This window comes from Microtus ochrogaster, chromosome 21 (assembly GCF_000317375.1).
Source record: "Microtus ochrogaster isolate Prairie Vole_2 chromosome 21, MicOch1.0, whole genome shotgun sequence".
Taxonomy (NCBI): domain Eukaryota; kingdom Metazoa; phylum Chordata; class Mammalia; order Rodentia; family Cricetidae; genus Microtus; species Microtus ochrogaster.
Genome location: NC_022022.1, coordinates 7,732,255 through 7,747,359, shown reverse-complemented (window position 1 = coordinate 7,747,359; position 15,105 = coordinate 7,732,255). Strand labels below are relative to the sequence as shown.

Below are 15,105 nucleotides of genomic sequence, written 5' to 3'. Positions count from 1 at the left end.
GAAGAAGAAGAAGAAGAAGAAGAAGAAGAAGAAGAAGAAGAAGAAGAAGAAGAAGGAGAAGAAGAAGAAGAAGGAGAAGAAGAAGAAGAAGAAGACGACGACAAAGGCAAACATAGAAAGTGAAAAAAGAGAAAAAGAGAGCAAATGGATCAAACAGGGCAAGAAGGTGCATTGGTCGTTGTGGGCAATATTAAGAGGGACAGCTATGGTGGATTATAGAGGTATTAGACAGGGCAGCAGTGACACCTGGGAGGGCATTTGTATGGGCAGCTGCCTTGAGAACTTTGGTTGTGTAGGGAACTGGAGCTCTGAGCCATTCGTCAGGTGAGCAGATGGCAGTGGGTATGGAGCTGAGGTATAAAGCCAGGATCTGCTGTGTTTGCACCTTGATGGAATGATCCAGTACAGAGGGAGACAGTGAGGGTACAAGGAAAACTGAACAATATCAAGTAGAGACTTACTAGCAAGAGAAAATTTCTAGTTCATTAGGAGCCACAGAGACTCAGTGGTTTGGCTGTGGATGGAAGAAAGGAAGAGGTCTGGGTAGTGTTGAGAGAATATTTCCATTTTTCAAGAGAAGTAGGAGGCAGAGTTCAGCAGGCAAAAAATTGGGAAGTTCCAGCTAGGTTAGAGCATTCCAGGGTCATCTTGGACAGCCAGAGAGCAAGTGTACTAAAAAATGCAGCTGAACTCAGCTAGTGCTGGGATGAACATAAAACTGTCATGTTGGATCCTTTGAGTGCCTCAAGTTTGTCTTCTTTATCTGTTCAGATACAGACATGAAAAGGGTGAGCGGGGTCTCTGAGTTCATAATCATGATGGAAATAAGACTTTGTAAAGTGTGTGGTTTAATTACAATGTTCTGGATCACGGAGTAAAATAGCAGAGATGGCAATGAATGGAGACTGGTGGCTCCCTGGACCAGCAGTTAAAAAGGGGTTGAAGAAACTGTGTGTGTGTGTGTGTTTGGGGGAGTGTTATTATTAGGTAATTCTTTAAGAGGAAAGTATGAGAAAGACCCAAGGTTAGAGAATGTGAGCTCTTAAGTGATGATGATCATAGTAGGACCACAGGAGCCAATAGCTGATGTGGGGTGAAGGAAATGAGTATTAGATAATCAAGAAGCCATCACAAAGGACCTTGTTCATAATAAGAAAAATAGAAAAGAAAAAAATCGCAATGGAAAAGAGACCCAGAGAGGTCAAGGATGTTCGTGCCAACTCAAATGTGAAGGCAGTGACAAGTGACAGACTAATAGGAGGGTCTGGAAACTGGGCATCTCCCTGTGGTCAGGCTGCTGCAGCAGGTGCGAGGGCTGCAAACGGTTAAACACCCCTCTCCAGCTTACATTTGCAGTTCTTTCTATAGCTTTCTGTTTTCCTTCAGTTTAGGCCAATAAGTCTGCCCTAAAATACTGAGAGTAATATTTATAGCAGTAAATTAGCAAATGGTTATTTTAATCATAGCTGTCATCATCAGTATTAGGATATTTCTATGTTCTGAGTTCATGTTTTATAGCAGGCATTGCGTCTTTTTCAGTCCTTACAGGTACAATGGATGGAGCATTAGCTTCACTTTATAGGGGAGGAAGAAAGCTTGGTGGGGGCAAGCAATGATTTAATTCCCAAGTTACTGAGTGGGAATGTCAGACCAGAGGGCTGTATAACCTATGCTCTTTGCAGTGGGTCCTTAGAGCATAACCATGGCCCTAATTCCAATTATCTTGCAGGCACTAGCAGGACTCACTGTGAGCAGGACACACAGGGCCTCTGAGAGCACAGCACTCGGGAGGCAGAGGCAGGAAGAGATCTGTATGTTTGAGGCCATCCTGGTCTACAAAAGCTAGTTCCATGATAGGCTTCAAAGTTACAGAGAAACTCCATATTGAAAGAACAAACAAACAAACAAAAACCAAAACCAACCCAAAACAATAACAACAAAGAATAAATGTTTGTTGATTGATGTACTCATTCAAATAGTTCTGCATCCCTACATGGATTTGCAGAGCACAGTGGAAACTTCTTAAAGGACCCCCTTCCCCAGAGTTTATCAGTTCATAAACTCCCGAGCATTGTTCCCTATGAGTTTTCTTGGGGTCCTATTGAGAAATGGATTGATCATAAACCCAAGTTCAAAGGAAGTGACAAATTCTGGTGCCAGTATTTAGTAATGTCATATGAAGGGGGAGTTTGAACATTATGCTTTTAATCTGATTTCATGAAGCAAGATGCACAACTTCTACTAAGACATAGAGTTTGTCTGGGGACAATGAACCATGCTAGGGACCATGCTGGTGTGACGTGAGGCCATAAGGTCCTCTTATTGCTCTGAGGCTCCAACTGGCCTCAGCTTCTGCTTCTCTCAATGTCCCCTCCACCCCCGTCTGCCTGCCCTCTGCTCTGGCCTCCCAGGGACCCAGTAGTGACTGCTGGATGCTCTCAGTGTCTCTTAGCTGCTCTTCCACTCACTACCTTCTCCTTCCTCTTCTATTAATGAAGCCAAACTAGGAGACTGGAAAAACAATCTCTGGATTAATTTCTTTTAGTATGAATGAAAATGATCACCATTGGACTCCTTTACCTTCGCCAAAGAGTTCTGAAGGGTCTTGATTCACCCTGATCAGGCTTTATAAATACCATTGTATATAAAAATAATAATCGTTACTGAAAACTTGGAAAACAAAGAATTTACACAAATTGCTATAGTTTCACTACCTAGAAAGATGAGTGAAAATATTTGCTCCATTGTTTCCACTTCTTTGCATCATTTTTCAATGGCTGCCATTGGCCTTCTCTCCTGGCAATTTACCGTCTTTCATTTTCTGTTTAACAATAGTGAGCCTTCAATCGGCAGAACATCAAGAAAGATGGCTCTGAAGGAATCTCTGGGTGCAGCAAGGGTTCTCTGGGCAGAGAAACTATGGCAGTGAACAGGAGCAGACTCAAGCACTTAATCCTAATGGGCTCCAGGTCTGACAGAGGTGTTCCTTGGTAGATCCTGAGGAATCCCTTGCTTCCTTCTCCCCTCTCAAAGCTGACCTCAGAGGGGGTTGGCACACTGCTCCCCTGTGTCTAGACTGTTCTTCACTCCCCCCACCATCCATTCTGGAATGAAACCAGAAACCAGGGCAGTGTTCTCAGCCCTCTCATACTGGACAATGATTGACAGCTAGGATCAAATATTGTTGTTTGGTTTGAAATTTATTCTTTCATTTCTACTAAGCTCAAGTCACAGGAAGTTCAACTCTTATCTTCCTTTCATTTTTCTCCCGTCCAAGGTATTCCTCTCCAACCTCAGGTTTATATAGTAGGTTTGGAGGTAAAAGAGGAGCAAGCCAGACTGGACAAACACTCAGCAGAGATGAACCCTAAATCACAAACTAACTTCCCTCACACATTCTTTTTCTGTCCTTTCTTGCTTTGGAATAATATGGCTTCATGCTCCTACCCTATGTCCATCTGCTCATAGCTTAAAATTTCTGAGGGAGACTTGATGTGGGACTCCCCTCTGTATGCTATATTATTGCCATTGGTTAATAACGAAGCTGCTTTCAGCCAATGGCTTAAAAGAATATAACCAGGTTGGAAGATTTTATACATACATATATACATATATTTTATACATCTATCTATCTATCTATCTATCTATCTATCTATCTATCTATCTATCTATCTATCATCTATCTATCTATCTATCTATCTATCTATCTATCTATCTATCTATCAAGAGACAGAGAAACAGAGAGACAGAGAGAGACAGAGAGTAGGCAGAGTCAGGGAGACATCATGTAGCTGCCGCAGGAGACAGACACACCGGAATGTTAGCGGTAGGCCACAGCCACATGGCAATACACAGACTAATAGAAATGGGATAATTTAAGATGTAAGCACTAGATAGAAATACACTTAAGCTATTGATTGGCCAAACAGTATTGTAATTAATAGAGCTTCTGTGTGATTATTTCAGGTCTGGGTGGTCAGGAAACAAACAAGCAGTTCCCATCTTCAGAGACTCTTGTCAATTCAAAAAAAAAAAAAGGCAGGGGATACCCCCAAAGTTGTTTCCCTGCCATGTTTGGGGAACACATGTCCCTAGCACATGAATGCAGGGTCAAGTTCATTGGGGAAGGCATTCTCTTTAAAATCACAGCAGGAGCAGAAGGCATCTGGATGCCTCCAAACTGTGGGAGGGCTTTGGGTAGGCATAGGGATTTCTTAACCGTTTGAGCTACTTAGCAGATGTGGAGGTCTCATGTAAAACAATAACTGAAGACAGTCACAGCATCTCACAAACTCAGTAACTGTTAAGTGAATCTACCTAGAATCTTCAGTTATATCATTATCTTTTTAAAGACAAAGGAAAAAAAAGTCCTGTTCTGTAACAAAGCAACCTACTTATTTGGTACTTCAAGATGTTTTAAATGATATTTTATTTCTAAATGATATCTTAATATTAATTTCCAAACATAATTGAAATTCATTCTCTTTTTCTCACTAGGAATGGGAGGCCAGTGGCAAAGCCAAGGACGTGATGGTGAACAGCTATGCATCATATATTCTGATAGCTGGTGATCTATGCATTACGTATAACTGACTGGGATATGTGTGGCCTAATGTAAAATCTTCACAATGAGATTAAGGAGAGAGATGGAAAAGCAGGCTGGTGACAGCTGTAACTAACATAGTTTCTTGTGTATTTTATAAGAAACTGGATTATAACGCTCTTACCATCTCACTGTTCCTTGACTGATTCCAGAGATGGGGGAGCCTCAGAGACAGGCAGAGAGACTGTGTATTGGGTGAGACAGTATTATCAGATTTATCCTTATGAAAAAAAATTCATCAAAACAAAGTGAGGGTTGACAGAGGCTAATGGGGGAGCAAGAATGCTCCAAACTCAACATAAACACGTGTGAAATAGATAAGTTTCAAAATTTACTTTTATGAAATTTCTTCATTTTTAATCAGCTATCATGATATCAAATCTCTGAGATGGTACATGGCACAGAGTGATCTCAAAGTTGATTTGATCAGGGACACTTTTTAAAAACAGAAAACTATGTCTTGTGGCCACAGTTCAATTTGAAAACACAGTTATGGGAAAGTTTGGGGGACACAATCAGTCCAGTTCTAAATTCTACACTAAATAAGTTAGACAAAATATTGACCATGGTGTACAGAATATATTATTTACTCCCCCAAATATGGAAAGCACACACATGTCTAACAAAAGAAGAATGAATAAGAAAATTATGGTAAGCAGGAGAAACTGAGAGACCAAGTAAAAACAGTGGATAAGGATGCTGTGATAACAGCAAAATTATGATACATTTTAACTAAAAGTACTGTTGAAATATTTTGGCATGATTACAACTTTATAAAGAAATAAATACATAATAAGAAACAGAAAAGGAAGCACACCAAATATTACCATTGCTTGATAAAAACAGGATTGCAGTATTGTATCATGTCTGTTATACCCTATATATATTTTTTTCTGTATTTTCTGTTTGTTCTCCTTGACTCTCTCTCCCTTTCCTTACTGCACCAGGTCATTTCCAGGACCTCCAATGACCTGAAAATTCATGAAGCTGAAGTAAGACCTGCTTCTCCAGAGAGCTTTAGAGTGGTGGTTCTCAGCCTTTCTAAGGCTGTGACCTGTAATACAGTTCCTCATAACCATAAGGTTATTTCCGTTGCTACTTCATAACTGTAATTTTGCTGCTGCTGTGCATTGTAATTTAAATATCTGGGCTTTCTGATGGTCTTAGGCAACCCCTGTACAAAGGTTATTCAACTCCCAAAGGGGTCATGACCCCCAGGTTGAGAACCACTTTGTTAGAATTACACAAATACGTGTCTAGTGGGGTGAGAGAGAGGGTTCAGTGGTGAGGAGGGCTTGCTACTCTTTCAGAGGACCCGAGTTTGGTTCCCAGTACCCATACTGGGCAGCTCTCAAGTGCCTGGATATAACTCTAGCTCCGAGGAAGCAATGCTCTCTTTTGGCCTCTGTAGGCACCAGCACAATACACATAAATATATAATTAAAAAATCATGCTTAGGGATGTATTTGTTTTGTATGCTCTAATAATACAGTCTCTGGAACCCCACACCATATTACTAGGAATGGGAGGTAGTTGGTGCAGCTCCTGGTACAGTGAATCAAAACTGTGTGTGTGTGTGTGTGTGTGTGTGTGTGTGTGTGTCTGTGTGTGGTGAACGAGAGGGGCACAGGTGTGATACATGCCACCTGCAGGAGGCATATGCATGGCATCATGTAAACGAATAATATCCTAGCTACCCATCCAAAGGGGCAAGGAGAAAGCATTAGGGTATGTGAAATAGGCCCCGAAAATATCATTCCTCGAGCCACTGGGTGATTTCTTGCGAAGGAAGTACTAGAAATCAAATCATGATTGCCCTTGGTATCAGTGATCGGTTTACCCAAGCGTTTGTATCTTTGCTGAGTTTTCCTCCTTTTCTTGACCACTATCCCCACATTGGACTTCAATAAGTTATATGAAGTCATTAGAGGGGGCATATGACTGTTGACAGATTGTTCTGCAAAGCCTTAAGTCCCCCCCAAAAAAGCATGACCAGACAGCATTCAGCTGCAGGAGAGCTCAGAGGCAGTCTCAGAATTACTGAGACACACAGGAGATGTGTTCACAGAGGTTAACAACACACCATTCCATCGGATGGCTGTGATTTGATTTGACTCCTAACTATTGAGAGCAAAGCTGTTGGTCTTCTGAAATGTTGAACTTCTTCCAACCCCATAGTGCAAATTGGAACTGGTTCATTGTGCTAACCGCATTAAATCATCTCAGTGTTAGATGATGTGACATGTCTGAAAATGCAGAGTTAAACGGTCAAGAATAGTAGCTAACTATTCCTGATTATTGCTCTTTTAAAAGACTACTCTATTTTTCTCCTCTAAAACTTTTCTAGAAACCTACGAAAAGTTTTCATTAGGACAAATCAAAACAGCCAGCAAAGCAGAGCTCTGTTTGGCTGAGGCCAGCTGGGGAGTCATTTATTTCTCCTGGATTGCTGGGGTTTGGGGGTTCCTTAGATCTTCCATTTGTGCTGGTTGTATCTTCGTTTTGATAATCCTGCCTCAAAGAATTCCAGCCAGCTAGTGAGGCACGTTATTTCTTTCCTGGAACCACACGGGTCCCACTAAGCAGAGCCCCTGCTCTTCCTCTGCTTGACTTCTTAAAATAGTTTCTGAAGAATTTAACCACAACTGAATCAAAACTAACCAGCCTGTAATTTCCTGGTCGGTCCCCATGGCCTTTCTTTTAAAACAAAACACACGCGAAAAATGGCATTTTGATGGCTGATTTCCAGATCCTTGGGGTTTGGACTGGAGGAAGCTGGGGAATGTCTGTGGGAGCTTCTCCTAACTTCTCTTCGTTTCTCTTTGGGAACAGGCTTGTGTGGGCTTCATTACTCTGCATTATCAAAATTAGGCTTTCTTTTAATGAAATTTTTGCTGGATACTGTCAGTCCCTTGTTCTTTATGTCTGCCTTTTCCCCGTTCTGGTGCATATCAGAAGATGGCACCACGCTCTCAGCACATAAGCTACAAACAGAAAGAGCGGCCCTTTCAGACAAAAGCATTCGCTGTAATGTTCTCAGAAAATACGAGCAGATTGAATTCATCCGCGAAAGACACAATTAAAATACATTTGAATCTTCTCGGAAAGTCCTTTGCAAATATTCTTATTTCAGTTCTAAAAGATGGAAGATGCCATTTACATTGGGTAGTGATATTCAAGGTCACTGATTTTGTCCGTAAGGTAGCCATAGCCATTTTCAGCTTTTCAGAACATTAAGTATTTTTCTTTTAGCTTTTCAATCTAACTGAAATATAATGCACAATTAAGTAAGTGCTTGTAATGAATATATAATGCAAAATTTGGAGTTAATTAGAAGTCAGAGTGAGTGAAATTAGAAATTTATAGAAGAGCTAAATCAAAACGTTACAGCACAAAAGCCAAGAGATTTATTTTAAAACCATAGCGAATATTGTGAGTGTGTTTGCACTCAGGGCACTGTGTGGGCAGATGTGTGTTTCAGCTAGCATTTGCTGAGTTGATGAACTAATGACGGAGGACAGCAACAGGACTAGAACTGTAGAATGACCATTGAGACAATGGCATGAGGGAGATTCATTGCTGAGCAGACACTCTCGTCAAATTTTATGGCATAATAAACAATCTAATTTGCTGCTATAATGCAGGACAATCATATTCAGAAGCTGTAACATGTTAGAAATGTTTGTACAATAGAGCATGTCTCAAGTCTGTATCTATATCATCCTCTATATTTATCATAGTCAATATCTATTTTGAAATATCTGGAAGTCCTTAGCAAAGTGTTTTCAAACAGGTTCAACGTATTTAAAATTAGAAACTTCCAAGTGTACCCTAGAAATCAACATGCTAAAGATTTTACGTATTTTTCTTCAAAGTACCTCCTTCTTATAGTTTCCATGATATTCATAACCTAGCAAGTTTTCTTTCAAAGCAGAAAGCAAAAGCAACGGCCAGAATCCAAGTGCAGCACGCTCTTCAACTTAACCGAGTCTAAAAGATCCTTTGTTCTGTCTGCCACTTAAAACTGTAACTTACTATCTATCTACATTTAAAGAAAATTTTGATTGAGGAGATAGGACCAAATATATGGTGACGCATTACATCACTTTCAGGGGGGCTGAAAGTGCAGAGACAACCCAACTCCATGAGTTCTGTGTCCTCATCCTTGCCTCAACCTTTTCTGTGATTACTGCTATGGCGTTTTTTCAAAAAGAAAGCATTCATTGTTCATTTCCAAAAGTCAAGCACAGAAAATATAAAATAGTCTCAGGCTTAGACAGATGTAAGCAATATACTAGAATTAGCACATGAAAGCGAATATCTCTGTAGACTTAATAGCAAGTTTGAAAAAGCTGAAGACCCACTCCCTCTGCAAAAGCGCGCCTTCTTCTGGGCTCAGCAAAGGCAGAAAATCCTCCTTCGTGTTGTGAACACGCTTCCCTTAGCTGGAGCAGGCTATATGCCGCACATGGCTGCTTCGCTCTCTGCCAGACTTTCGGCTGACAAGCATTAACCTCAATTGTTCCAACTAACCTCTCGGGTAGGGTCGCCGAAATGTACATAGATTACCTCACCCCGCAAACAACCCCTTTCATCTTGCATTTATGAGGAGGACTTTCTGGGGAGTAATCTATTCCAATCAGTTTTCATCAATTTATTTAGCACCTACTCAGATGGTTTCAACTCAGACACAAGGGGCTAGTGCTCCGGGAACCAGTGATAATAAGGACATTAAATTAGATTATGTAATTGTCGGGTCTTAATTGCTCAGAGTTCTCTTACTGAGTCTCATGCTTTCTTCTTCAAAAATCTGAAGTTCAAGCCATGGTTTGTTAGACACTCAGACTTTCAACAAGCAAATCAGGGTTTTTCCATAGTCTCAGAATCTCCTAATCAAGCTAATACAGTCCACAATTCAGAGAAATGCTGAGCAGAAGAATAACATACACATTTTATGTCATTTCATGCATTTAAAAAATTTCCCAAGTGTCTAAGATATTCTATTTTTGTTTGGAGATTGCTCGCTGAAATCTGAAAATATCATAGTAAACAATGACTGGGTTTGAACGGGCACGAGCACGCACAGGGACTCTCCAGCATGCTGTCCATCTGTGCAGAAGTGCGGGCGGTTTACTAAACTCGCAGCTCACTCTCACGGTTCAAGTTCTCCCGTGACACTGGCATTTAAACACAAATGTAGAGAGTGCTATAGTAGTTTCAAATTGTCTAAATTTTCTTTTGCTAACTCTTAACTTCTCTGAGCGTTTCTTTCTTTCTTTTTTTTTTTTTTTTGGTTTGTCGAGACAGGGTTTCTCTGTGGCTTTTGGAGCCTGTCCTGGAACTAGCTCTGTAGACCAGGCTGGTCTCGAACTCACAGAGATCCGCCTGCCTCTGCCTCCCAGGTGCTGGGATTAAAGGCATGCGCCACCATCACCCGGCTTCTGAGCGTTTCTTGAGGTACAAATCTATGATCAAGGACAGAAAAAGCATCGGTAGAGGGAAAACTCAAACGTCAACTATTTCTGTGAATGGAGTTTTCCTGGGTGCAGGGAGCCACCCCAGTGAGAAGCTACATGGGGTTCTCTTAGGAAAGTATGGAGCCCTATATTGCAAGTACAAAGTGATGTCACCGCCGCCGCAGCCACCACCACCACCACCACCACCATCATCATCTTATGGCTGTCACTACTATCCAGTTAGGACTTTAATCAAATAGGATACCTATGTCTAAGGATTTTTTTTCCCCAAAAGGTAAGGATGGCATAATTAGAATATATTTGCCTTTTTGTTTTCCATTCGTTGGTTTTTGCCCTTTCTACTTAAGGTCACAAGGGATCCATATTCCAATCCATTTCACATATGCATGTGCATACATATCACACACATATGTATAGATGTATTTGGCATCGCAAATATTTCAGCATGATTTGAAAACTATGGAAAGCATTTCTTATTTCAATTAATGATCATAACAAATGCCTCTGAATTGGGCATTGCTTTGAAATATTTAAAATATTTTTTCAGATACAAATGTGAATTAAAAAAACCACGCTGGTTGATTTCCATAGGCAAAGCTAATGAAAAGTTTCCATATGAGAAAAATGAATAAATAGAGGGTCTGGAAACAGGTGCTTGTCATTCTAATAAACCCTCCAAGTGAATACTGCAGATAATTTAAATAGTTAGACCCTTACTTGAGGATTTTTCCCTCTTGTTTTGATATTTACTTCTTATGACCGTGTCTCTTTCCTGGGTCCCATTATTACTACAATATTATAGGATTCTACCATAAGACCACCTTGATTATATGTCCTGGATATTGCCATTTTCACAAATGAGGGGACTTATTTTTAATGTTATTTATCACAACCCTTCAAACACGTCTGTGGGCAGCTTGTTCCCTAAGGAGCAGGAGTGACGTTTAGGTTTGCCAGGTCGTGAGCTATAGTAGCTTAGGATGGGGGGATGTCTTTAACTGTGTTCCCCCCCCACACTACTTGCTGAGCTCTGGGAACCCATGTGCCGTACAGTACCTTCTTTTCACTTTCGCGTCTCTGCTGGTCCTTTGATTTAACCTGGAGAAGCTGAAATTTCAAGAGTTTCCCTATCAACGGTAAGGTCAGTTTCTCTCCACTATCCATAATGGTTCTTGCTGCCAGCAACACCTATAAAGAAACACGATTATTAGGAAGGGTGACACTGTGCAATCTTTGATACAGCCTATCAGTGATAAGAGGACGGCATGGCGCTTTATGTTTTCTGATATTTGTCTTAATGCAACGACAGGACACTGCTGGCCAAATACACGCAAGGGAAATATGCCCAGGGCCACCGAGATTGAATCATTTCATTATCAACCTCGCCTCTGGCAAGGCAGTGAACTCTGTGCAGTGGTGTCAGACTCCCAAAACTGTGCTACATAGACACAGGCAGGGGCTCATCTGGGATGACTGACAGGTCACGCTCATGCTAAGAGAGTTTGTTGTTGTTTGGCAGAGCTGGTAGTCCAAACTGTCAAACATTGACTTATTAGGACAATATAATAGAATCGCGTTTTGTAACAGTGGAAATGACTATATTGGCAGTCTCTTATTTCTCGGTGACCAAATCCAAGTGAAAGATAAAAGCTGCTTGACACAGGGGCACCATACGAATGGTGCACCCCCCTGCAGCTTAAAGCTGATCCTGTTGGTATGCGGACTAATTGGGGTGAAATGAGGTTATTGAGTTTTCTTTGGGTGACGACAGGCCCTGGGAACATACAGCTGTATTGTCCAGATGTGTGGCACTGACAGCCTATTTTATGGCTGTGTTTTTTACAGCTTGTTTCCCCTAAATTTCACACAACTTTCTAACATCTGGGCCCTTTTCCTTGGAGCCCTATAACCACTTTATTTACTGCAAAAAAAATAAAATCATGTAAAATATACCATAAAAGTTGTTATGCGTTTCTCTTTATTCCTGTTGTCTCCCTAATAAAGTCTGCTTCTACCTGAAAGATCGTCACAGGAGCAATCTAGCGAAGGATTTTTCAACTTTTGTTTTTTAAAGGAGCATCATATTTATTTATAACCTCGAGATGGATTAGGTGTTGCTAGAATGTTCTGACATGTGGCTTTTCTCCCCCCGCCCCGTCGGAGCACTCACCCCTCCGGTGCATATGGTGTCAATTTCAGGCGCTCCATCTAGACAATGACCGTGTACACTGCTTCTCCAGAGCTGTGTCTTGTCTGAGGCTCACGCTAGTTCTTGGGTCAGGGTTTCCATGACCGGTCCAGTCTCTCTGACTTTCCCCCTTGCCAAGGGAAATAGCTTAAAGAAAGGGGGGCGGGACGCATATTTTGCTCCAAACTGGAGAAGGCCCTGTGGATCTTCATGTGCCAAAATGTAATTGGACTTTGTAGAGAATCCACAGGTTCCTGCTCTGCACTGAGAATGAGAAACCCAGGAAGAGGAGGTCTTTAAAGATTTCCTTTCCAAAAACCAAAGGAACAAACAGAAACCCCAAACTTGTGGGGGGCGGGGTGGGGTGGGGTGGGGGAGATGAGTGCTCCCAGGAAGCACAGTGCTTGCTTTTAGGGCAAATTCTGTCTTGCTGGCACAAGCTATGGAAAGGGCATGATTGTTATGATTTTAGGGATCAAGAAAACTGACAGGACACCTGCAGCTCCTCTCCATTTAATGATGACCAGATCCAAGATGTTCCGGGATTCTTAAGGGGAACTGCTGCCCAGGAACTGACTACACAATGAAGCTGTGTGACTGGACCCAACCCCAAGGGTGGGGGTTACTGTTTGGTTTGAGATGTCATTTTTCAATAGCAGCTGAATAGTGTGTTGACAATCAGGCTGCTTTGTGACATCTGGTCTCAAATATTCAACGCTGGGGTTTTAAAGCTCATGGCAGTCTGGCCTGGCGCATTCTTGTGGAGTACGGAGATTATGGCGGCACTGAAGGCAGTCTGTGCTGGAGCCGGCTACCCAGAGAGGTAGCTCAGCCTTCTCCTGGTGATCTGCAAGGACAGGATTCACACCTGTGCCCAGAAAGGTTTGAGTGAAGCTTGGCTAGTGTCATGGTAACCAATGGGATGCGTCTGGATGTGCTCCCTAGTCTCTTGACTCCAGGAGTCCACCAACATTGCCTCCCTGGGGTAAAATGTACTAGAAGCACAACCAAAAGTTCCCAGAGAGAAGAATTTTGCAGGCCATCAAAGTTAGTTTGCATATCTGAAAGCTGTGGCGTGCTGGGTTTCAGTAGACACCTGACATTTCATCAAAGGAGCAAGGATGTCTTCCTCTTGTGGGGAGATGGGTGGTGGGAAAGGCCACCGGGACAGCAGGCACTCTGCTGAAGATGCTAAGAGGGTGCAGTAGAGGGTGATGGAGCTCCTGCTGGTTCCTTCTGCCTGGCCCTTCTAGTCCATATGGAAACCACTCAATGGCAGACAAGCCCACAGACAGCTCAACCTGAACCTGCAAGGGGCACCACCAGCAAAGCCTGGACACCCCTGTCTTCTGGGCTTTCTCTGGGGAGACTTGACTCCAGATGCGGCTTTTTTGAATGCCCTTAGGATAACTAATGAAATTAAGAAAAACAGGTCTGTGCCAGCTTAAAAGTTGAGACTGAACCCTTTCTTGTGGGGTGTGCACTGTCCCCAGGAGGGGCAGCACAGAAAAGGTGTGTGCACATGAGCTCCCACCAGCAGGTCTTTCCTTTCACACCATTACTCGCCGATGTAGTGTCAGATATCAGGACTTGGGTTTCACTTGGAAAACAAATCCTTGGCGGACTTTTGTTTGAAGGATGCCATTTAGGGAATTAAAAACTGAAAGGGAGGATTTAAGAGATGATTCTCCTTTCTACAGACCACTCTGGAAAGGCTTCGTTTTCCCCAGCTTATGTGTGCAAATTAGGGAGAAAGAATCAACCTTCCACCTTTCAGGCCTCTGAAGGAAACTTGTCCAGAAGTTAAAGTCAGTGTGTGCACATGCGTCTGGGTATGTATATCTCTTTTTGTATGCGTTGCAGTCCGTGTGCTCTCTCTTCTCTCTCTGCTTGTGAGTGAATGTGTATATTCAAAAGCAAGATAACAAGGGCTGCAAGTATTGGTAGACTTGATGGAACACAGCAGCAGGAAGTTGGCTTCGATTAGATAAAAAACTAGGTTTCCCAAACTGATTAGAAAAGCAGTGATATTATGGGTTTGAACCTGGGCACTCATCAGGTCAGTACCAAATAAAAGTGCCTGGCTTGAGTCAGAAACCCAACATGAATCCCAGGGTGAACTGGACTCATTAATATGGTGGAGATTGTGATAGGGTGAGGCCTTAGATTCCCAGGGAGCTCCATAGGTCAGTGCTGTAGATGGAAGGACCTGCCCCATGAAAAGGCTTTGAGGAGAGTGGCTGAATATGACCTATTCTTGGAAAGGCCACTGTAGAAGAATGTCAAGCATTGCAGTGGAGATGGGACACTTCAGAAGTGTGGATAGATGTCCTTTCTCTTAGGATGCTTTGTGACTCTGAGCTTGCTAAGCAAGAACAATGTCTGACTCTGTATCACCGTGCATGAAGAAGACTCCGTCATATTTGCCATCTAGTGATTTGAGACAACAAAAATAAAAGAAAGAAGCTAAATCTTTTCCTGGTCTGGATGTCAGTCAGACCCACCCATAGATACCAGTGCTCCCCCAACCACTCCTCCTCTTTGTAGCACCTTCTCACATACTAGACATAGGCAGATACCTTCCCAGGGCTTAGAACTGGTTCCTACTTTCCCATGGCAAGTGGATGGATGGATGGATGGATGGATGGATGGATGGACGCGTGGGGGGTGGATGGATGGATGGAAGGATGGAAGGATGGATGGATGGGTGGATGGATGGATGAATGGAAGGATGGATAGAAGGATGGATGGATGGACAGATGGATGGATAGATGGATGAATGGATGAAAGGATGGATGGATGGGTGGGTGGGTGGATGGATGGATGGAAGGATGGAT

The 15,105-nt window shown here is 42.3% G+C and overlaps 1 protein-coding gene across 1 annotated transcript in view; it reads right to left on the bottom strand.

Moving 5' to 3' along the window:
* Spag17 (sperm associated antigen 17) overlaps positions 1–15,105 on the bottom strand; it is a 234,078-nt gene that overhangs the window by 149,281 nt on the left and 69,692 nt on the right. The window contains exon 4 of the mRNA XM_026784085.1: positions 11,137–11,268. Coding sequence (XP_026639886.1) covers positions 11,137–11,268 — 132 coding nt within the window. The remainder of the gene's footprint in view (positions 1–11,136; positions 11,269–15,105) is intronic.